Source organism: Lacerta agilis, chromosome Z (assembly GCF_009819535.1).
Source record: "Lacerta agilis isolate rLacAgi1 chromosome Z, rLacAgi1.pri, whole genome shotgun sequence".
NCBI classification, from domain to species: Eukaryota; Metazoa; Chordata; class Lepidosauria; order Squamata; family Lacertidae; genus Lacerta; species Lacerta agilis.
Window position 1 is genome coordinate 3625110 of NC_046331.1, and position 25087 is coordinate 3650196.

General features: G+C 44.2%; 1 protein-coding gene across 1 annotated transcript in view; it reads left to right on the plus strand.

Moving 5' to 3' along the window:
- CDK5RAP2 (CDK5 regulatory subunit associated protein 2) overlaps positions 1–25087 on the plus strand; it is a 144501-nt gene that overhangs the window by 12091 nt on the left and 107323 nt on the right. Inside the window, exons 5-11 of the mRNA XM_033138209.1 lie at positions 12617–12693; positions 14183–14306; positions 16720–16874; positions 17163–17325; positions 19579–19632; positions 21982–22101; positions 23107–23190. Coding sequence (XP_032994100.1) covers positions 12617–12693; positions 14183–14306; positions 16720–16874; positions 17163–17325; positions 19579–19632; positions 21982–22101; positions 23107–23190 — 777 coding nt within the window. The remainder of the gene's footprint in view (positions 1–12616; positions 12694–14182; positions 14307–16719; positions 16875–17162; positions 17326–19578; positions 19633–21981; positions 22102–23106; positions 23191–25087) is intronic.

Below are 25087 nucleotides of genomic sequence, written 5' to 3' on the forward strand. Positions count from 1 at the left end.
CTGGGGATGAGAGTACCTCTTCTCCTAAAGCTTCTCCAATTTCTCCTGAGCAGGATGTTTTAGAGGGGGAAGATAGTTCAGAGGGAGAAAGTGTTCAAGTTAGAAGATCAGAAAGGAGCAATAAGGGGGTACCTCCAGAAAGGTTCACTATACAAGAAATTAAAACTGTTGGTGTGAAGAAGGAGCCTTGTGATTATGAGGAGGTTTTTAAGTTGCCACCGCAGGAAATAATAAAGTGGAAAAATGCAATGAGAGCAGAAATGAAATCTTTAGCAGAACACAATGTGTTTACCATTGCCAGAAGGTAAATTGCCAGAAGGTAAAAAGACAGTAGATTGCAAATGGGTGTATAAAATTAAACATTTGGCAGATGGTAGTACTAAATATAAAGCAAGGCTGGTAGCAAGAGGTTTTACACAAAGAAAAGGTGAAAGATTTGATGAAACTTTTTCTCCTACTGCAAGGAGTGAAAATGTACGTTTATTGCTAGGTATTGCAGCTCAACGTGGGTTTAAAGTAAATCATTTTGATGTGGAAACAGCTTACCTTAACGCAGATCTCCATGAAGAAATTTTTATGAATCAAGCACCAGGTTTTGAGGCAGGTGAACAAAGCTCAGTATATAGGTTACATAAAGCAATCTATGGACTCAAAACAATCAGCTAGAAATTGGAACGGGTGTCTTAACAATGTTCTCAAAAATATTGGTTTTAAAAGAAGCTTAGCTGATAATTGCTTGTACACCAAAGGAAAGGGTGATAAACTAGAGTTACGTGTATCTTATGTTGATGATTTGCTTTATTCTACAAAAAGTGATAAACAAGTGAAAGAATTTGCAGAACAACTAAGAAAAGAATTTAAAATAAGAGATTTGGGTGCAGTTAAAAATTACCTTGGTTTGGAAATTCAAAAGACAACCAATGGAAGTTTTTTGTTGAGTCAAAAAGATATAATAGATTTACTTGAAAGAAACAATATGCTAAATTGTAAGGGATTAAAAACCCCAATGGATGTAGGGTATCTCAAGATTGAAGAAGAATGCACAGAACCAGTAAATCCAGAATCGTAACACTCAGTAGTTGGAAGTTTATTATACATTTCACTGTGGAGTAGACCAGATTTGAGTTATGCAGTTGGACTGCTTAGCAGATTAGTAAGATGTCCTACTGAAAATGCATGGAAGGGTTTAAAACGTGTTTTCAGGTATTTAAAACAAACATTTGTTATTGTTTAAGATTATCTTCTTCAAAATCTACAAAATTTCAGTGTCATGTTGATAGTGACTGGGAAAATTGCCTGATAGAAAATCCATTTCTGGTATGGTATTTCAGTTTGGTGATTCCCTCATAGGTTGGAAATCTAAAAAGCAAGGAATTGTAGCTACTTCATTGACAGAGGCTGCGTACTGTGCTTTATCAGAGTTGTGTAATGAAATTAAGTTTTATGTCCAGATCATCAATGATATAGGTGTGCAATGTGATTATCCAGTTCAGGTTTGGGAAGATAATCAAGCTGTAATTGCTTTGGCTGGATCTGAACAGTTTAAAAGTAAATCAAAACATTTGGAAATTAAATATCAAAATGTAAGCAAAAATGTTAAACAAAACCTGATAATGCTGAAATATTGTAAGAGTATGCAAAATGTAGCTGATATATTTACGAAAACACTAATGTTTGAAAAGCATGCACAACTTGTATCAAAATTAGGAATTGTTGTGCATGATGTATAAATATGTTTTTGTATATAAAATACTGTTTTGTTTCTGTTTGAATGAGAGAGGGTGTTAGGAATCATTCTGCAAAGAAACAGAAAATATGTGTGTAGCTTTAAGAACTGTTTCTGTTAAGTTCCGTGTTGCGCAGTTACCGTTTGTGCTGAAGGAGCAGTCAGAGGTTGAATTTACCTGCTAAGCGACAACATCTACTTGCTCTAAGTTTGTTGTAATAAAACCTTGTTTAAGTCCAGTCTTGCTGCTTCGTGGGTTTGTCTTCTGTTCTCTGCAACCAGAAAACGCCGCTCCAAGGGCCTTCCTTCCTTCCTTCCTTCAAGGAAGAAGAAACTTGAGTGTTCATGTGAGGGGAGGAGAAAACTGTTAACCCCCTATACACCCTGGTTTCAGTGGCAGAGGCTCTGAGGTCTTACATTGTAAATGTCTTCTCCACTCAGTAGAGTTGGGTGATATCTGGTTTTCAACATTGTGATATATTACTAGCTAACCATTGCAATATAGTGATATATCATGGTGTCTGAAATAAGGAGGGGTGGCGGGGCTGTGCAGGGAGGGATAGAGTGGGCAGGATGAAGGAGGCAGCCTACTTGCTAAAGTTAACAAGATGAATTTCACTAGGGACAAATGTCAGGTTCTGCACTTAGGTGGGAAAAACCAGACACACAAATATAGGATGCTGGACATCTGGCTTACTAGCAGTACAGTGGTACCTTGGTTCTTAATCCGTTCCGGAAGTCCGTTCCAAAACCAAAGCATTCCAAAACCAAGGCGCGCTTTCCATAGAAAGTAATGCAAATGGATTAATCCGTTCCAGACTTTTAAAAACAACCCCTAAAACAGTACCGTATATCGCGGCGTATAAGACGACTTTTTAAGCCCGAAAAATCTTCTCTGAAGTCGGGGGTCGTCTTGTACGCCGGCAACATCATGACCCGGAGTTCCGCCCCGCCACTGGCTGCATGGAGCCTCTCCCCGGCGCTCCAGCCGCAACCGCTGCCTCAGCCGCCATGGAGCCCGGGCTGGGCGTGGGCGGCAAGCGCGGCGGGGAGGTTCTCCCCACTGCCCCAGGCGTCGCTGCCGACGCCTCAGCAGCCGTGGAGGCCGTCCTGCGCTTCAGCAGGAAGCGCGGAGGCCTCCTTTGCGGCGACGGGGAGCTTCTCGTCGCTGCCCCAGGCGTCGCTGCCGACGCCTCAGCAGCCGTGGAGGCCGTCCTGCGCTTCAGCAGGAAGCGCGGAGGCCTCCTTTGGGGCGACGGGGAGCTTCTCCCCGCTGCCCCAGGCGTCGCTGCCGACGCCTCAGCAGTCGTGGAGGCCGTCCTGCGCTTCAGCAGGAAGCGCGGAGGCCTCCTTTGCAGCGACGGGGAGCTTCTCGTCGCTGCCCCAGGCGTCGCTGCCGACGCCTCAGCAGCCGTGGAGGCCGTCCTGCGCTTCAGCAGGAAGCGCGGAGGCCTCCTTTGCAGCGACGGGGAGCTTCTCGTCGCTGCCCCAGGCGTCGCTGCCGACGCCTCAGCAGCCGTGGAGGCCGTCCTGCGCTTCAGCAGGAAGCGCGGAGGCCTCCTTTGCAGCGACGGGGAGCTTCTCGTCGCTGCCCCAGGCGTCGCTGCCGACGCCTCAGCAGCCGTGGAGGCCGTCCTGCGCTTCAGCAGGAAGCGCGGAGGCCTCCTTTGCAGCGACGGGGAGCTTCTCGTCGCTGCCCCAGGCGTCGCTGCCGACGCCTCAGCAGCTGTGGAGGCCGTCCTGCGCTTCAGCAGGAAGCGCGGAGGCCTCCTTTGCAGCGACGGGGAGCTTCTCGTCGCTGCCCCAGGCGTCGCTGCCGACGCCTCAGCAGCCGTGGAGGCCGTCCTGCGCTTCAGCAGGAAGCGCGGAGGCCTCCTTTGCAGCGACGGGGAGCTTCTCGTCGCTGCCCCAGGCGTCGCTGCCGACGCCTCAGCAGCCGTGGAGGCCGTCCTGCGCTTCAGCAGGAAGCGCGGAGGCCTCCTTTGCAGCGACGGGGAGCTTCTCGTCGCTGCCCCAGGCGTCGCTGCCGACGCCTCAGCAGCCGTGGAGGCCGTCCTGCGCTTCAGCAGGAAGCGCGGAGGCCTCCTTTGGGGCGACGGGGAGCTTCTCGTCGCTGCCCCATGCGTCGCTGCCGACGCCTCAGCAGCCGTGGAGGCCGTCCTGCGCTTCAGCGGGAAGCGCGGAGGCCTCCTTTGCAGCGACGGGGAGCTTCTCGTCGCTGCCCCAGGCGTCGCTGCCGACGCCTCAGCAGCCGTGGAGGCCGTCCTGCGCTTCAGCAGGAAGCGCGGAGGCCTCCTTTGCAGCGACGGGGAGCTTCTCGTCGCTGCCCCAGGCGTCGCTGCCGACGCCTCAGCAGCCGTGGAGGCCGTCCTGCGCTTCAGCGGGAAGCGCGGAGGCCTCCTTTGCGCCGACGGGGAGCTTCTCGTCGCTGCCGCCGCCTCAGCAGCCATGGGGGCCGCTGTGCGCTTGGGCGGCAAGCGCGGAAATCTCCTGTGTGGCGCGGGGGACGCTCTCCCCGCCGCTGCCGCCGCCTCAGCAGCCATGGATCCCGGGCTGGGTGAGTATACCCCAAACTCTGTTTTTTCACATTAAAAGTTGGGGGGTCGTCTTATACGCCGAGTCGCCTTATACGCCGCGATATACGGTAATTTAAAATGAATTTTACTATCTAACTCAGGGGTTGGCAATGTGCGGCCCATGGGCCAGATGCGGCCCCGCAAAAACTGTTTTACTGGCCCCTGAGCTGCCCCCAAACTGAGCTGCTCGCTCGGCGAGTCCTCTGTGTGCTGCGCTAAACCGGCGTGGTGAGGGGACTCACCGAGTGGCACCAGAAATCGCGTCTGCGCATGTGCAGATACCGAAAATCACTTCTGAGCATGCCCAGATGCCAAAAATCATTTCTATGCAGGTGATTTCAACAGATGATCTCCACGGGAGTGATCCGTCCCATGGCCGGTAAGCCTTGCTGACCCCTGATCTAACGAGACCATTGATCCATAAAATGAAAGCAATAATCAATGCACTGTACTATAAAATAAATCAGTACTATAGATGATAAAAATAAAAATATTTTTTTTCTTACCTGCACTGATGATAGTCATTGTTTGGATGGGGGACTTTTATCCATTTCCGCAGTCACACAGTCAGTAGCTGAACTGGGTTCCACACAGTCACAAAAACAAATGAACCGAAAAAGCCTCAAAAACAAAAAATGCAAAATAAGTAGCGAAAACAAAAGCACCAAATATAAGCTCCAAATATCACCTCAGAACACTGCAGTTGGAAACAGAAGACTTGAATTACAATGGGTGCATGCAAATTAGTGCAACAGTAAAAACGGAAGCTCAGGACTCAAAACGGAGCACGTTTGGCTTTTGAAGCAAAGTTTGCAAACCGGAAAACTGACTTCCTGGTTTGCAGCGTTCGAGTTCCAAGTTGTTCGTGAACTAAGCTGTTAGAAAACCGAGGTACCCCTGTATGTGTGGAAAGGATCTAGGGGTCTTGGTGGAACACAGTCCCACTTCTACTCTTCGATGGCCTGATTCAATAAAGCCATTCTCCATGGCCACTCATGTTGCGGCTGGGTTACTTCAGCCCCTGTACATTGTGGCTGCAACCTTGATACATTTATAGGTGAAACTTGAAAAATTAGAATATCGTGGAAAGGTTCATTTCTTTCAGTAATTCAACTTAAAAGGTGAAACTAATAATGAGATAGACTCATGACATGCAAAGGGAGATATGTCAAGCCTTTATTTGTTATAATTGTGATGGTTATGGTGTACAGCTGATGAGAACCCCAAATTAACAATTTCAACTTTGGGGTTTTCATCAGCTGTGCGCCATAATCATCACAATTATAACAAATAAAGGCTTGACATATCTCCCTTTGCATGTCATGAGTCTCTCCCGTTTATTAAACTCCAGTAGCTAATGAAAACAATTGCTTACATAAATGGACTTTTCCACGATATTCTAATTTTTCAAGTTTCACCTGTAATTGGGGATAAGCCCCCATAGGATACAGCAGGACTTCTGAATAAAGAGGTGCAGGACTGTGTTCCTTTATTTTTTAAGCCAGTTATTCTAGTTATGGATTTGCTTAAACATAAATTCCCGGGTGTTAGAATGCCTTTGTTATATTTCAGCTATGAGATGTACAGTAATAAGGGGTTTTGAATGACCTTTGTATGATGTGTAGGATTACTTTTTAAACGATGCTGTTTCAGTTCTAAAATAAAACAATTCCATTACTAGGAGTTCTAATCAAAGAGCTTCCTTCCTACTTAATTTAAATTGCTTGTTCGGTCTGACACTTTTATCAGTAAAACAAAGGCTTTCAGAAATTACATTATAATCCTTGCACATCAAACTGCAGCAGAAAGATGATCCATGTTAATATAAGCTGTCTACTTCTCTTGCTTGCATTTTCTTTTGCTTCTTTGTTCTGTAAGGCCATACAGAGAAATGATCAAATGAATGCTAGAGATAATATCCTATTTAACAAAAAAATCCAGCTGTTGATTCCCTGTAGTGAGTGCCATTTTTGCAGCTGCTAATGCCTCGTTTAAAGCAACTGTTCATTTTGTGGATGTTTTGCCTGGCATAATTCAGATGTCACATCAAACCTTGGTTTGTGCTAACCATAGATCAGAACCCAAATCATGGTTTGAGCTCCCAGACAAGGAATGGCCAATACATAATTTTGAGCTGCTCGTTCGCTTTTATCTTCCATCCTCTCAGCCCCAGCATCCTAAACTAAATGCCCTGATGCAGCAGTCTGTGTACCGTGTTTCCCCTATTTTAGGACATAGTCATAAATTAAGCCATAACAGGATTTTCTCACATTTGCGAAATATAAGCCTTACCCCGAAAATAAGCCACAGTGATAGGCGCAGTTCTGGAGGGCGCCAAGGAAGAGGCGGGGCTGGACACGATGCGTCCCGGCAACAGCTCCAGCCTGATCCACCTTCTCATGTGCTTACGAAGCAGTCTGCCTCCACCCTCCGCTCAATTTCCCGTTAAAGGCACAGGCAGCACGGCTGGGCTTTAGTTTTTTTAAGCGGCTCGGAGTTTTTTTCTTTGAGCAGCACCTCTCCCCCCACCATCTTTGCCCGCTCCCAAACCAAAGCTCCCTCCACTGCACACATTGAGCAGGGTGCATGGAGGACGAAGCACCACCAAAGATGCGCGACTTTGTTGCGTTTGGGGAACAAAAAGCGAGTGGCCAGCCGGCCAAGAAAGCACGAACCCCCCTCCCTCCCGGGAGAGCCATGCCTTTATATTCTGGGGGCTGAGTGCTCACTGGGGACTCCAGCGCCCGCCTCGATCTCTCCAGCCACCCGCTCTGGCTCCTGTTTGTTGCTCAGGCTGGCTGGCGAGGCGTGCGTGCGGCGCACAACTGGAGGGCACAACGCGGTGACAATGAGCCACCTGTGGCCAGGCTGAGCTGGAGGGGGAAAAGCCACAACTCTCTGTTGGCTGTTGCTCCCCCCAAGGGGGGGACAAATAAAATCCCTCCAGCCTTCAGGGATAAGGCGGACTAACCGGCTCCCCAGGAGCCTCACAGCAGCGCAGTCGCTTGGTAAGTTTCCAGCGCCGTCGTTCTGTGCGTGCTTATGTAATAAAAATAACACATCCCCTGAAAATAAGCCATAGTGTGTTTTCTTGAGGGGGAAAATAGACGGTGACTTAAAATAGGGGAAACATGGTAGGTGGAGCATTACTTGTAACAATGGAGTACAAGTCGATTTTTAGAATGCGTCTCAAACCATGGTTCTGATTCTGGTTTGCTGGTGAACTGTAAACATTTCTCGTCACTATGGGCAGGCAGCATCCAAGAAGAAGCTTCAATTTTAAAATTAATTTATTTGTGGCCTTTGCATGCACCTCATAACATAGTTGTCTTGGCGGCTTACAACAAATAAGTAATAAATGGTGGTTTGCAGGGTGGATTTGATTTAAATCACGATTTAAATCACTAGTCAGTAAGGCTTGATTTAAATCACAGTTTTCTACATAAAGACTAATTATTGCTGCTATAACTTTAATATGCAAGTAGATATTAATATTAGTTTTTTATCCCCAGTTTAATAGGTTAATCATTCATATTTGGACAACTTTTCTGTTGTACTTAGGAAGGAGAAAAATAATCATTACCTTAATAATAACAATTTAAATAGATTTATTAGATCCATTCCACTCCAAACAATCAGAAAAATATTGTTTCTATTCTGTTCACTGAACTTCTTGAAACTTAACACTGAAGGGGTTGATTCTGTATTCATAGGTTTGTAGAACAATAGGATTAAGGTCTTTTTCTCAACTCTGTTCATGTTATATAACATTTTTGCTGTGAAGAAGAGGCATGTGATCTCTGCTGAGTCAAATTCAGTTTTGAGAACTGCAAAAGTAAACCAAGCATCTGCGATAATATCTTGTAGACAAAGAAACTGCCCAATAATCTTACAAAAACCTCTGGAAGAGCATAAATGACATTGTGAATGGATTAATGGAATTTATTTACCAAAAAATTAAACATATACAGCCTTATTCTACATAATTAAAAAACTAATCTTTATTTCATGATTGAATAACCTTTGGATGGTAATATATTTTCCCCAAAAAGCATTTTATTTTAAAAAAATCCAATTTAAATAAAAAAAAAATCCAATTTAAATAAAAAAATCCAATTTAAATAAAAAAATCCAATTTTTGATATATATATATATATATATATATATATATATTTTAAAAATCATTGATTTTTATCCACCCTGGTGGTTTGTAACAAACTAAGCATATTAATGTTTAAATCTGTATCTCCATAGCTCAGTGATCAAGCACTCACTTTGCATGCAGAAGGTCCCAGGTCCAATCACCAACATTCCTCAGCTGTGAATGTCTCCTGCCTGAAACCCTGGAGAGCTGCTGCCAGTCATTGTGGACCATTAGTTTGACTTGGTATAAGGCAGCTTCCCGTGTGTCTAACTCTTTACTAAAATGAGAACAGAGAACACGTGAGAAGGCAAGACATACTCTCCGACTAGGTTCCTAAGCATATTCGCTGCAGAATACATGAATTCATCAGTTCTATGTTTAAAAATCTAGTCAAGCATTCTCTACATCAGGGGTCGGCAAACTTTTTCAGCAGGTCCACTGTGCCTCAGACCTTGTGGGGGGCCAGACTATATTTTTTTGAATGAATTCCTATGCACACTATGCACACCAGGCAGGTCCCACAAATAACCCACAGATGCATTTTAAAAGGACACATTCCATGCAAGAGTACCAGGCAGGCCAGACAGTATTGTAGATGATAAAATTTAAAATTATTATTTTTTCTTACCTGCACCGATGATAGTCATTGTTTGGATGGGGGGGGGTCCTCTCCTGGGTTTGTGTGCGTGGCCTGCCCACTGACCTGGCCTTGGACAATGAGCCATAGTATGTGGTGTGCGTTGCCTGGGAGCTCCGCAGGGACGGGCTGATGGAGCAGCTGTTGCTTGTCAACAACGCTGGTGAGTGGGTGACACCCGGACATGCTCCTGAGCGTGTGCAGAGTGTGTTCCTCCTCCAGGTCTGGAGGCAGCTGCAGGACCTACTTGCAGGGTATTTATATTTTTCAAAATATAGTCTGGCCCCCCACAACGTGTGAGGGACAGTGGACTGGCCCCCTGATGAAAAAGTCTGCTGACCCCTCCTTTAAATGGTATCTTATGCCTGGGAAATACAAGGGGTCCTCATTAAAGATTTCCCCTGATGTACTTCCTGTGGACTGAGACAAACAAAACTGGACACAGTTATTAGTCCTTCTCTACATAGCTACCAGCAAGAGTCACACACTTCTCCCATCGCTCTATGCAGCTGTGGAGACCTCGTCTGTAGAAGTTGGCAGGTTGCGTCAGAAGCCACAACTTGACATCAGAAATCAGCATTTCATTGTCTGTAAAAAGCTTGCCCTTCAAAAATAACTTCATGGTTGGAAAGAGGTGGAAGTCAGATAGTGCAAGGTTGGGAGAATAACGGGGGTGAGGAAGGATTTCATAGTCACAGGACCGTGCTTCTGTCTGAGCAACATGCAAGCTATGAATCAGGGTGTTAATCCTGCAGGAGGCGGACACCTTTGGTCAGCATACCATACCTCTCAATTTCGATGGCCTTCAGCAATTTCTGCAGCAGTAGTATGTCCCGGTAATGGTACCCTTTGTCAGGAAATCCATCATCACTACTCTGTGCTGGTCCCAAAAGACCATGAGCATGACCTTGCCAGCTGACGGTTGGATACATGCCTTCTTTGGAGGTAGTGAGGCAGAGTGCTTCCATTGTTTGGACTGGGATTTAGTCTCTGGGTCATAATGATGGACCCATGTTTCGTCCTGAGTAATTAGTCTGGCGAAGAAGTCATCATGGTTTTCGTGACACATGGCCAAAAGAGCCCATGAGCATGTGACTCGTTCCTGCTTCTGGAAAGGCATCAGCAGCCAGTGAGTCCACTGTATGGACACCTTTCCCATGTGCAAATGGTCATGGATGATTTTTTTCTACAGAGCCCACACTTACCTTGACACCTGCAGCTGTTTGGTGAATGGTAATGTGGCGATCCTCCAAAATGGCAGCCCCCACTTGCCGAATGGTGTCTTCATCAATGGCAGACTGTGGTTGCCCAGGAATGGGAGCCGTTTCCCCCAAAGTCTGACCACACTTGAACTGATGATGCCAGTGCTTGACTACGCCATCCTCCCCATAAGCCCACTTTCATCTCATCAAATGTCTTCTGTCGTGTGTGCCCTTTCAAGTACATGAACCTGATGACCACTCTGCATTCAACTGGTTCCATCAGACATTACTCCACTTCACTACCTGTAGCAGAGAAACTGTTTGGAGTTCAGGGCTACAAATTACCACGTTAACTATGGAGAGATGTATCATTATAAATGTGCAATTTCATCCTCCTACGATAACCGGAGGTGTGTCAGGGTAAATCTTTAATAAGTGACCCTCATGTTAAAGGGGATAGATATATTCTGGAGATGTAATAGTAGTAATGTTGAAGACCTGCAGATAAGGCAGCAATGTCTGTGAATAAATGGATGAATGCTTGTAAGGCAACAGCTGTTGATATTGGCTGCCTCTGAACCTAATTTACTTAGTGGGATTCTTAAGCAACCAGAGGTGATAGTTTAGCTAAATACTGAAGATTGGTTTGAATGGATTTGGATTGCTCTCACTGTGGTTAAGCTCTCGCAACTGCTGAGGCTCAGGGGAGCAAGATGGTTTTAAATTACAATCTTTTGCAATGTTGGAACATATTTGAACAGTGTTTGAATGTAAAGTATAATTAAATGAACTGTATCAATTCAAATCTTCAGTCTGAATCTTCTGTATGTATGAAGCGCTGTTGCTTTTCTGTGTTTCATATGGGCTCCCCACAGTCATCCCCACAATGACTAGGTTTCTGGACCAGATGGGCCTTTGGTCTGATCCAGCAGGGCTCTTACATTTGTATATGTCCTTGGCTCTCCCGACACTTTTATTTATGGGAGTATTTTAGCATCCCCTTGGAATTTAAGAATTGCATTATTATATGACTCGTGATGTATATAGATCTGTGAGAACATTATTCTGTGCAATTTATTGTTGAAATTGCCATCTTAAGAAGAGCACTCCTGGACCAGGCCAAAGGTCTTTCCAGTCCTGGATCCTGTTTCCCACAGTGGCCAACTGGACGCTACCAGGAAGCCTGCAAGAAGGCATGAACACAAGAGTTATTCCCCACAGTTGATATTCAGAGGTATATTGCATTTGTATATCTGTTGCCTAGTTTGAGACCACTGATGCTGGACTGTGCACTCAGAACAAGCCCAGGGCCATTAAAGATTGTTATTGCCAATACAAAGTCCTAGCCTGAAAAGCAAGTCATTATTATTATTATTATTATTATTATTATTATTATTATTATTTTATTACTATTACTACCCTGCCTGCTGAGGACAGCCTGCATAGACAGAGTCCCTCTAGTACATGAGAACCTTTTTCTGCCTAACAAGATGATCAAATCTGGGGCATCTCTATGGGTTGCTGCTTTGTGTCCTGGTAGCTCTTCATAGGATGTAGCCAAATTTCCAGCATCAAAGTACATTTACAGTAACTCTAGAAGAATTAGATGTAATTGTGTGAAATATGCATTTAGTCATCTTTCCTAAACCAGGGATGGAGAATCTCAGACCCGGAGACTGAATGTGGCCCTCCAGACTTGTTTATCTGGCCCTTGAAACACTCCAGACTATCTCTTCTCCCTAGGCCATGCCACTCACCAATTCTGTCCCATTCTCCCCATGAGTGTTTTTGCCTGGTAAAAATGTGTAAAAACTAGTTTACTGTATAAAGGTTAAATATGCATTCTTTACTCTACCTGATTTTGTCTCTGGCTCCACAAAACCCTGGCATCTGCCCCCCTGGAACATTGTCTAGAAGGGAATGTGGCTCTTGGGCTGAGAAAGGTTTCCCTGCCCTTGTTTTAAACAGATGATTACAGTGAACCCTCAGGTTACGTTACCTTCGGGTAATGTAACTTTCGGGTTGTGAACGCGGCAAACCCAGAAGTGTATACTTTGGGGTTTCTCTGTGTGCGCATGCGCAGAAGCGGCGCCTCTTCTTACGAAATTTTCAGGGTGCACACAGACCCCCGTAACAAATTAAATTTGTATCCGGAGGGTCCACTGTATTTGTTTTTGTTTGACTGTTTTGAGGTATAAAGTCATGTAAATGTTTCATTCCCCAGTTGCTTAATGTAAATTGGATATTGTGGTGGGTGAGATGCTGGGAAGGTGGGACTCTCAGTTTTCCTGAGCTGAGGTGGCTACTATTTTTCTTCCCTTGTTCTACTAGAACATTGAACTCAAAGTTGAATTGGAAAGCTTGAAACGAGAACTGCAGGAGCGAGAGCGATTGCTCATCAAGGCTTCGTAAGTGTCATCTTCATTTTTCATCCTTTGCCCTCCTTTGAAGGTGTCATGCTCTTTTAGCAATTGCTGCTTTCTCCCAGGTTTCTATTCAGAGATTAGCCTGTGCAGTCTGCATTCTAGATGGAGTCTTTGATTAGCCTGCAGGGTTGCCATATGCCCTTTTTCCCAAGACACGCCATCTCTTTCAGGTCTGGTTGTCATATGTTCTCTTTTCCCCGGACACGTTCTCTTTTTCACGATTAAAATTTCTGTCTGGGCAGATTTTTGAAATTTGGCAAAATGTCCATTTTGTTGTTGTTTTTGTTTTTAGTAACCTAAGAAAACTTTCCTAGTGCATTAGACTGAGATCTAAAACACCTGGCTAAGCTGGTCTGCAGCACAGAATCACAACAGAACAGCATCCTAAACCAGCTACATATTGTATAAATCCCTTCTCTTGTGGCTGAACTAAAAGGTCAGCTATAAGATCATGGAGAAGGAGTCTGGGAGGGCAAGAGTTAACATCCGCCTGCCCTTAAGAAGAGTCCATATGTACATGCTAAACAGTTTAATAAATAGTTCTGTGCATGCTTATGTTCACAAAGATGTGAACATGAGCCCAAATACTTTCATGTGGCAAGTGAGGGAGCAATATGTATTATTATTATTATTATTATTAAAGTTAAGAACATTGCTGCCAGCAATATATCACAACTTCTATAGCCTACATATAGTAGGGGTATTTAAAATGAGAGTCATCAAAGCGATCTGTAGTTAAAAGCCTGCAAATGCGTCCTCTTTTTTTGCTCTTTAAGATATGGCAACACTAGGGCTAGTATTTTTGGTTTTTGTACTGGGAAAGTCACTCTTATTAAAGAGGTACACTTTTTCTCTTCATGCAGTGCCAGTTCAAACAGTTGAACCAAGTTTCTTGAAATGACACTGATATGCTGTCATATCCCTTTGCATGTAAGGAACTTGTGTGCTACATTCAAAAAATCTTCCTCTCCCGCCAATAGGATCTTGTCTCTCTGTCCTTGAGCCAGCCTTTTCCTGAACAAATCACTATTGGTGACCAGGAATCCAGACAGACAAATAAGAAATAAGCCATCTGGTGGAGGGACAGATCTTTATTTCAACTTTTGAATCCCCTGAATAATACCTGCTTTGCTTGTTTTTATATTGCTATTTTGTCAGTTTTATGTTATTTTGTTTTAAATATATTATTTATTGTTTTGTTTTTATATTTTATATCACTTAGAGATTTTTTTTTAAAAAAATAAGCTGTTTATAAATGCTTTAAAATAACCAAGTAAACTTCCTCCAAGAAACCCAGGATCATGTACATAATTCCCTTCTTACTTCATCCTCACCAAAATGTTGCAATGTTGGTTAGGCTGAGATATTGGTAATAACATTATAGTAATGCTGATTCTGATTTATTAGGTAGTGAGCGAAGTCTGGTGACAATCTTCTCCTAAATTTCTAAAAGGATCTGTGCTTTTTGCAGTAAAGCAGTGGAAAGCTTGGCTCAAGGCGGTGATGCTGAAATCAAGCGTCTGAAGGAAGAGGCTCATAAGGAAGTCCAGCAAGTGGAAGAAAGCTTGAAGTGCATGATAAGCCACTTAGAGGAGGCAAGGCAATATGTTTTCATAGTGCATGTGCAGGTGGTTTTATGGTTTCTGCTATTATACTTTGCTGGATCTTATAGGAGAGCACTTGTTGTCTTTCAGTAGTAATCTGAGAATAAGCCCTCACTTTCCTAAGTAAGAAAAAACTCAGGTAATTCAGTCTCTCTCTGAGGTAGGGTGAACAATGGACATGTAACTGTCCCTTCCCTTCCTTGGGACAGGTTGGGGTTGGGTTCCTGCTCTTGACTGTCATTCGCGGAAGCAGGGATGAAGTCTAAAGAGGCTGGGCCGAGGCCATAGTAAAAATCTTAAGTGCCAGAGGCAGGTCAGGGGTACAGGTCTGCATTTCCAAGAAGGCAAATGGAACAAGGCACTAAGACTGCTGCTGCTACTTGTGGTGATAGGTTGCTCAGACTGACTTATGGTCCAACCCTGAGGCCAGGGCTTCATGGGCCAAGGTGAACTGGGATATGCATATAGGGTCAGCTGGCAATTACTGCAGCTGAGGTGACACCCTTGTTGACTACAGTGATTAGTCAGCCAGATATGCAGGGGAAGCAGAGCACCAGTGGTGGCAAGGCTACCAAATGCCTGATTTGAGTCACACACACCCTTGCACTTTACAGTAATGTTGAAAAGGTTGGAGGGGAGGGATTGGGCTTTTTGGACGCTATGAATCTTGCAGGGCCGGGAAATCGGCTTTGTGGGGTTTTGAATGCTTTCCTCTGTGAGGGAGTCTTTCTGGACCCGGTTAAGGAAGGGGTTTTAAGCCGCTTCTTAAAAAACCATCATTGGACCCGGCTATTATGACCAATTATCACCCAGTCTCAACTCTTCCATTCTTGGGAAAGATAATTGAGTGGGTGGTCGCTGAGCAACTCCAGGCACATGTAGAGGATGCAGACCATTTGGATCCCTTCCAGTCGGGATTCAGCCCCCATCATGGGACTGAAACCGCCTTGGTAGTGCTTGTCAATGATTTTGTGTGGACTAGGACAGGGGTGAAAGCTGTTGACCATGGTTTCCTTTAGGGCAAAACTAGTTTGAATTTCACATTGTGATAACTGTTTCCTAATATTTGACCTAGCAATATATTGCAAATCACAGTATGTGTTAGGGCTAGGCCGCACACATATTGAGGTGATTGATAATATCACTTAACCATTTTAGACCGTTAAGTAGTAGCAGTTGCCAAGACATTGTCCTGTTTGCCTCTGTATAGTTCCTGCCTTATTTCAGATATTGAGATATATCAATATATCATGATGTTTAGCTGCTGATATATCACACTATTGAAAGCCAGATACAGTATCGCCCAGACCTAGTGCCCTTCTGGACCATCTGGTGGGGTTAGGAGCTGAGGGTTACTGTTATGTAGTGGTTCCCCTCCTTCCTCCGTGTTCGAGTCCAGAAAGTGGTGTTGGGAGGTGAGTTTTCAGACCCCCGGGTGCTCACTTGTGGGGTATCACAGGGCTCCGTCTTCACCCCCCTAGTTTTTTTTTAGCATCTATATGAAGCTGCAGAGAGAGATAATCAGGGGGTTTGGGCTGTGTGTTCACCAGTATGCGGATGATACCTAGCACTACTTCCTTTAAATCAGAACCAGTGAATGTGTTGAATGTCCTGTGTAAGTATCTGGAGGCTGGATGGCAGCTAATGGATTGAGATTGAATCCCAAAATAAGACAGAAGTACTGTTTTGGGGAGACGGGGTGAGTAGGTGTCAGGGATTCCCTGGTCCTGAATGGAGTAACTGTGCCCCTGAAGGACCAGGTATGCAGCCTGGGGGTCATTTTGGACTCTCAGCTGTCCATGGAGGTGCAGGCCAATTCTGTGTCCAGGACAGCTCCATCTGGTACGCTGGCTGAGACCCTACTTGCCTGCAGACTGGTAATATAGAAAAGCTGGTGGAGGAATATTTTAGCCTCTGAAGACTGTCAAGTAACTGTCTTTAAGGTGGTCATCCTTGAACAAAAGAACATCAAAAGTGGATTGCAGAGTTAAGCAGTTGAATTGGAATACATCAAGAGAATTTTCTCACACTAAATGTCTTAATTGGCTGACCTGTACCAGTGTACCAGGATGTCTGTGTTATCTAATACTGTTTTTGGTGAATGGCCACAAAGTAATTATCATCCTCTGTACTCTCCTGCATTTCATTTTCTTCTGAGCGCCTATGAATAGTTCTCTTTCCCATACAAGTATGTAGCTGTAACTTTCTCAGGGCATTACCTCTTGTATGTTATTAAGTCTATTGTGGTCCAGAAAAGTGCATGTCATATTAAATTCCATCACAAGTGGTGATCCTTGCTGGGCAAATGAGCCCAGGAGGGTCAATATTGCTTGAGAAAGTATTGCAAAAGTTCACTGGCCGTGAACGGTTGGTTCATCATGCATCTCTTATTTTCTGAGCACAGGATCTTAAGGTGGCGAAGGAAGAAGCAGAGAAAGCGTTTGCAATGACGGAGCAGGAGAAAGTACTAAGACTTGCAGCCGAACAGCAACTTTCTTTGATTACAAATAGGCAGTCACAGGATCTGGATGTGATGGCAGTGCTTGAAGAAAAGGACAGGTTAGGCTGTTGTTATGGATGAGTACTCATTTTGTCAAATTGGTCCGATCTCCCTTGACTACACCCCTTACTGGCCTGCCTTCACATTCCAAGTGATTTTGCCTGGCTGGAATGTCCTTGAACTCTGATAATGCCTCTTGCTTTTGTTTCATTTTCATTGGGCTTGTTGTGGGGACAAGTTGTGATAAGTCCATTCAATGACTAGATGTATCAGTCAGATCTTATGTCTTCCCCTTCTGCTCTGCCTATGTCATCATCATAATCATGGTTCGGTTTCTGTAATTTTAGGTGTATTGAGCAACTGAATCTGTCTCTGAAAAATAAAGAAGCTTTAATCCAGTGCTTGGAAGCAGCAGAGTCCCGAAATAGATCTTTGGAGGAGAGTTTGTCAGAAGAAAAAATCCAAGATCATCCTGGTGCTTTAGTGCTTGAGAAAGAGAAGGAGCTGGAGGTAAGGACTATCAATAGGGAAGAAAGGTGGAATGCCATCCCTTGAGAAGATCCTGTTTGTCACCCTTGTTGTTTTCCCACAGTTATCTAAGGCATGACTTTTCCACCGAGCACAGGAGCAGTCTGTAAGCTGAGTTGATACTGAGCTGTTCTTTTGCAATTTTTTTCTGCAGATGCTCTTTGCTTTTCCCCCTTATTTTGTTTTTATCTTTACCTTTCTGTTCCACCTTCTTTCCAAGGCTTCACGGTGTTATACATGCATCTGCCCCTCCCCATTTTGTTCTCCCAGCAACCATGTGAATCAGGGCTGAGAGAAGGCTATTGGCCCAATATAACCCTGTGAGCTTCATGGCTGAGTGGGTTTTTGAACCCCGAGCTCCAAGGACCTAGTCAAATGCTTTAACAGGACACCATACAGGGGATAGCCACCAGGCTATGAGCCACTTCACTCACTTTCTCAACTGCTTCTCATTTGGTTCCTATTGTTCCAGGCTTCTAGCAATGTAAAACAATTAATGAATTCTTTCTCGAAGGCATGGATCACTCTGTCATCAAGTTTCAGAAATGTAGATAATAATTATTATTGCATTTATATCCCATTTATATCCCACCTTTCCTCCAAGGTGCTCAATATTGTGTAATTTCCTCCAAGGTGCTCAATATTCTTCCCCCTCCCCATTTTATCCCCATTACAAAGCTGTGAGGTGGGTTGCACTGTGAGACAGTGACTAACCCAAGGTCACTTAAGTGAGCTTAATGACCAGGTATGGATTTGAACCCTGGTCTTCCAGGTCCTAGTCAAATGCTCTAAATACTCTACCACATTGGTGTACCTGTTGCTTCTACTATCATTTATACTGTAGTGCTAGTAGTTTTTGAAAGTCATATGTTGCTGAAAAGCTGGTTAATTTGTAGGGTCAGATTGGTTCCAAAAGGAGTACCAGTAATCTTTGAACCAACCCATAGACCCTTCTGATGCAAATGAGGAACTCAGTTTTCTTTTGCCTCTAAACTCGATGTGGGTGGCAGGAGAGGGGATTGGGCAGAGCACTTTGTATTGGCTGAGCAAGAGGCAAGCTTGTTGCCGACACAAATCCACCGCCTCCAAGGCCCACAGACATTCTGATTCCTTACATGTTTGAGGGAGGCTCTGTTAGTGGTCCTTGGATATATGGTTTGTATCCACCAGGAGCCATACGTTCAATATTGTGTGCCAAGTTCTGTGACACTCCCTCCCAGCTGAGATCAGACAGGCCTCCTGACTCTTGAACTTCAGGTGCTTGACAATGGCTTTCCTATTTCAGCAGGTGTCTTAAGTAAGCTGTACTTATTATGCCTGTTGATGGAACTGACATTTTCACTGCCCTTTTTATTTTAAGTACCATATTGTTTTGGTTGATCTATAAACTGCTTTTTGGCATCTATGGTGAAAAGAGGTTTATAAATATTGATAATAGTTTTTATTTTATTGAGAAGTTCGACTATTTTGTGCATAATTCATTCTGCTGCCACAGAACCAGGTGGTATATTGGTATATTGGGAGCATTGGATTCAAATCCCCACTCAGCCCTGAAATTCACCGAGTGACCTTGGGTCAGTCACTATCCTATCAGCCTAACTTTCTTTGCTGAGTTGTGAGGAAAAAATAGGTGTGTGTGTGTGTGTGTGAACAATCACATAAGGTCATTAGAGGAATAGTTGTATAAATATGTAAATATGTCATTTACATGACGTTGCATGAGGAAAGTTGCATGAGGAAAGTGTGCATGCTCAGTCCTTGTTTGGGTTTATTGATGCATAGGAGGCACTTCTGACTTGATTTTATTACTCTTACCATGCTTCTCTGTCCACATCTTACAGCATCTTACATGGTTAAAAACAGTAAGATGATTAAAACACTCTCATCATAAAAAGTGTGATTTCCAAACTCCTTTGATTTTTCTGCAAAGGTGGGTTGTATATTGTAGCTATGACGACTGCTCAGCTTACCCTCCTCTCCTTCTCACACTTGGGTGTCTGCATGTGGACATCCTGCCTAACAAATATAGGGAGTTAAAGGAGAGGCATAGATTTGCTTTTGCATAAAAGCCAGATTTTTCAAATATTAATCCTTGTGGTTTCCCAGGATGTATATTTTAATTATGTATATTTCACACATATAATGTTTTTTTCTTATTGGAAATAAAAGAACCTAATAGCTGTTTACCTAGCTAATAATTGACACTGGTGTGAAAACAGGATTTTATTCCTTTAGGCTCTCAGAACAGAATTCTACAATGCAAAACATGACTTGGAAAAAAAGATCACGGTGCGTCTTGAATTTTCCCTTTCCTTTCTAGTTGTTGTGTATTGGCAGGCACAACCTTTGCTGGTGTCCTTTTATTCTACTGTGAGTAGGAGCTGAAGCTCCTTTTAGCCAAGGAGAGAGCTTCCAATATTAAAAGGTTTTACATGGAGTGCAGTGTGTGTTGTTAAACTTTGTCAGGCATTGGTCAGGATGGAGATCCCAATAACCCCAGCCAGCAAGGCTCATAGTCAGGAATGCTGGGAGTTGTATCCCAGAAATACTTGGAGAGAATACATTTTCTGTCAGTCTCCCCTGTCCCACTCTCCCCCTGTTGCCTGCAGAGGCTTCATCAATCCTCTGCTTCCATCACCTGGAAGAGCCAGGAAGAATAAATAGTCCAGATAAGAAGACACACCACCCTCTAGGAGATGAAAACATGCCTCAGGACCCTAGATGCTAAGTAGCACACATCTGCAGAGCACCATTTGGAATAACCTCTGTTGCACCTGTGGCATCGAAGGCCTGAGGAGTGGATATTTTCCGTCAATGTCCTTTCCACATGCCTTCTGCCTTTTAATCTTACCTCTGTTACACACTGGATTTCACTTAACCACCAGCCATCTTGGAGGCCTGCAGGACGACAGAACATAAATAGTATAAATAAATATTGTTTTATTTATTTATTTTAATTTTTATATCAGGATTTATTATATAGCACTTAATCATCAAAACCTCTTAAGTTGTTTAATATAAATTAAAAGCTACCGGTAGCCTTCTTTTAACACCTGCTTTCAATGTGATAGTCTTCAAAATAAAATAATCAGTTTTAACAGTATACATTGCAGTCAAGTTACATACATGTCAGACATGCACGTCTGAGTAGGCTTGCTTAAAGAAGCAAGTTTTTAGGAGGTGCCAAAAAACTCTACAGTGAAGGTGCCTGCTTAATATTCATCATAAACACTGTTGGGAAAGAACTGTGAAATTCCTTTTCTGCACAGTGGGCAACCAGATACCTTTGGGACACCCTGGCCCTCCCCCTCCTCCACTGTGGTTCTCCAGCAGCTGGTATACAGAGGCACATTGCCTCTGACCCTGGAGCTAGCATGTAACTACCATGACTAGTAGCCCAATGGCTTTATCGTCCCTCTCATCAGTTTCTTATTCTCTTTTCAAGCCATCTGAATTGTTGGCCGTTGCTACATCCTGTGGCATCATATTTCACACTTAATGTGCTGTGTGAAAAGAACTTGGATGAAGAGTCTGTTTAGTTCAGTGTCCTGTCTCCCACAGTGGTGGGAAGCCCACAAGCAGGGTGGTTGCCTGGTGTACTGCCTTTGAAAACAGAGCTTCTGTTTAGCTTTTCTGCCTTGTAGACATTGATAGACCTCTCACTCACCTTTCTAAAGCTACCTAAGCCATCTCCACAGCCCTGGGGTCTTGCCATGTGGAGAAGCACATGGAAAAAGCCTCCACCTTATCTCTCCCTTGCACCGCTATCCATCTGCTCAGTTCTCACAGCTAATTTGGCCTCTCATCACTCCATCAGTGAGATGCTTATCTTCCATCCAGCAAACATGCCACAACATTGTGGAATGCAGTAGAGCATTCTGGAGGCGTTGTGGGACTGAGCTGATTCAGAATCTGTTGGATCCCAAGCCAGTCTCAATGCTGTTATGCAGTGGCATTGGGCCCACTTGCAGTGTCAGCTCCAGGATGGCACAGCAATCCTACTGCCCCCTAAGCACCTGCCCTGGACAGCTCTGAGAAATCCCACTTTGGCTGTGTTGTATTTCAGCCTTAAAAGGTAGGAGAATAGGCAAGAGTTGTTTTAACCACATTATAAATGTTAAGGATTGCTCCTTTTGTGCTTGACAAAATATTGGGTAAGCAGCATATATGTAGGATAGGGCACCTTTGCCAGGAAAGCTTCAGGCCTAGTTCTTATGGTGGCCAACCTGCATCTACATTGTGCCACTTCAGGCAGGAGGTGGGAATTCACATGAGAGAATGCTGCTGTGTATCCAAAATTCTGTGCACTTAGAAAACAAGCTTCTCAGGGAGAGTTCTAATCTTGCCATCTCCCTTACACATCAGTTTTCTGTATACAGTACAGAGATTTCTGAGTGGAGGAACATTCAGCTACAGGAACCCCCCTACCCTGCCCGCCATAGCATGAAGTAACACAGCCCAGGTCAAGATTTCCCATCTCAACAGTGAAAGGCTTGTGGCAAAGCTTATGTGGTCCAGATTGCAGTTGCCCTGAGTGAGGAGCTGTTCTCTTGCTTGATGCATGTGAAAGTATTCTTAATATAGAAAATGTGTGTGTTGAAAAAAGGATAGCTGTATGCATTTACTTTTAATCTTCAGTCACTCCAGAAGGAACTTCATGAACGAGAGATGGAGCTTTCTGTCGAAAAGATAAATGCTTTGAAACGAGACAAAACTATCCAGGGATTAGTCCTTGCTGTAAAAGTGAAAGAAAAGGAGGTACATGGATTATGTTATTCTGATAAAAATGTGTTGAAGCCATGCTTGATAGTAACAGATTGATGGAAGGGCAAGGTGGACATTCTAGGAAGTCTTGAGGTTTCCCCATCCCTGTGACAGTGGAGGCTCTGCCCCACCTGGCACAGATTATGAAATCCAAGGTGTGCCAGTCTCACAAACAGGCAACAGAAGCATGTTCCCAGATCTCATGAGAAATGGCAGTCTTGAGGTTTCTGGGGTGAAACTAGAAAGCGGCCATGAGTGGGGAAGTGTCATTTAAAAACTTGAGGCAGTTGAACCTTCAGAGTTCATCTGAGTGCCTGGAAGCAAAGTGGGATGGAGAAGACAATTTGGCTCTTGTTGAAAATATCCTACTCTCATCTGTCTGTGGCTTGGGTGCGAATCCCTGAGCCAAGAACCCTGCACTGTGCTCCCACAATCTCCTACAGTAGTCAAATGATGGTTGGGTTCCCCAGTGTTAGTTTGAATGCAGGGCTGACCTTTTTCTTTCCAGATTGTTTCTTCTTTCTTAGCCAAAGGCTTTGACTCCCCCATTTGTTGGTTATAGGCCAGGGGTGGGGAACCTTGACCTGGAGGTTAAATGAGGCCCTCCCAAGCCTATCTTTCTGACCCTCAGGAATCTCCCAGACATGGCCCCTTACTATTTCTGCTTAGCACTTCCTTGAGTGTATTTGCTGGGCTGGAATGTGTCCTTAAGGTCTGATCATGCCTTTTGCTTGCATGGATGGATAACAGAGAGGGGTGTGCAAGTGTGTATGGAGATGACAGGGCAAAGATTGGTACCAGCCCATCCTCTGGAAGTGGGTGGGAGAGACTCCTCATTGCCCTGTCCTCTCTCTTTGCAGAAAAAAAGAACATTCCTGGGAAATGCTGGCATTCTTTTTTCATATGGTTGTGGTGGTGTTTTTGTTCTTACCCTCTCTTGGCTCTTGTGTGTCTTTCACATCCGTGAGATTTCTCCCCTTTCTGTGTTCTTTTGTTCAGAATGAAAAACTTTGCTCTGAAATTGAAGATTTAAACACATCATTGGCTGAGGCCACCCAGAAAATTCAGTTGCAGAAATTGAAGGTGAGACAATAAGGATTATTATGTTTGCTTCTGTTCCTCCACCCTGTATTTCCAGGCAGAATCATAGAACAGAATCAGAGAAGGGACCCAAGAGTCATCTACTCCAACCCCCTGCAATGTAGGAATCTCAGTTAAAGCATCCATGACATATGGCTTTCCAACCTCTAAAAACTTCCAAGGAAGGGGAGTCCAATACTGTCAGAAAGTTTTTTTTGAATGTTTAGTCAGAATCTCCTTCTTGTAACTTGAAGCCATTGCCTCGAGTCCTACCCTGCAGAGCAGGAAAAAACAAGCTTGCTCCCTCTTCCATGTGACAGCCCTTAAGATATTTGAAGATGGCTATCATATCTCCGGTCCATGGGGTCACGAAGAGTCAGACTCGACTAAACGATTAAACACAACAACAAAAATCATATCTCCTCTCAGTCTCCTCTTTTCCAGGCTAAACCTACCCAGCTCTTTCAAGCGCTCCTTATAAGACTTAGTTTCCATACCTTTGATCATCTTGGTTGCCCTCCTCTGCACACGTTCCAGCCTGTCAACATCCTTCTTAAATTGTGGTGCCCAGAACGGGACACAGTATTCCAGGTGTGGTCTGACCAAGGCAGAATAGAGTGGGACTATTACTTCCCTTGATCTGGACACTATACAGTACTTCTGTGGATGCAGCCTAGAATAGCATTAGCTCTTTTTTATTGGGGCATCACACTGTTGACTTATGTTAAACTTGTGTTCCACAAAGACCCCTAGATCCTTTCACATGTACTGCTAGTAAGCCAGGTTTCCCACACCCTATATTTGTGCATCTGGTTCTTCCTGCCTAAGTGCGGAACCTTACATTTGTCCTTACTGAGATTCATTTTTCTAGCTTGCACCCAGTTCTCCAATCTGTCACGGTCATTTTGAATTCTGATTCTGTCTTCTGTGGCATTAGCTACCCCTCCCAGTTTGGTGTCATCTGCAAATTTGAAGGGCACCCCCTCAATTCCTTCATCCAAGTCATTTATAAAGATGAAACAACAATGGGCCCAGGACAGAACCCTGTGGCACCTCTTCTGTAACTCTTTCCCAGGATGACGAGGAACCATTAATAAGTACTCTGGGTTCAGTCAACCAGCTACAAATGCACCTCACAGTTACCTCGTCCAACCCACATTTTACCAGCTTCCTCATGAGAATATCATGGGGGACTTTGTCAAAAGCCTTACTGAAATCGAGATACACTATGTCCATAGCATTTCCCCGATCCACCAAGTTTGTAATTCCATCAGAATAATAAGTCAGATTGGTCTGGCATGACTTATTTCTGAGAAACCCATGCTGGGTCTTTGTAATCACAGCATCCTTTCTAAATGCTCACAGACCGACTGTTGAATTATCTGTTCTAGGACCTTCCCTGGTATTGATGTCAAGCTCACTGGTCAGCCATTATCTGGGTTTCCTCCCCCCCTTTTGAAGATGGGGACAATATTTGCCCACATCCAGTCAGTAGGGACCTGACCTATTCTGCAAGAATTCTCAAAGATAATAGGCAAAGGATCTGAAATTACACCTGCAAGCTCCTTTAGTTCCCTTGGATGCAGCTCATCAGGCCCTGGAGATTTGAATTCATTTAAAGTAGCTAGGTGTTCCCTTACTACCTCTTTTCCTATCTTGCATTCCCTCCTTTCATCATCTATTCTGTTATCACCAGGTTGGGCATCACATTCCTTTTGGGTGAAGACAGAGGCAAAGTAGATGTTGAATAGTTCTGCCTTCTCTCTTTCACTCAATAGCATTTCTCCATCTTCCCTATGCAGAGGACCTATCACTTGCTTGTTCTTTCTCTTACTTCGGACATAGCCAAATAAACCTTTTTTTAAATTATTATTTCTAACCTCTCTTCCAACCCTGAACT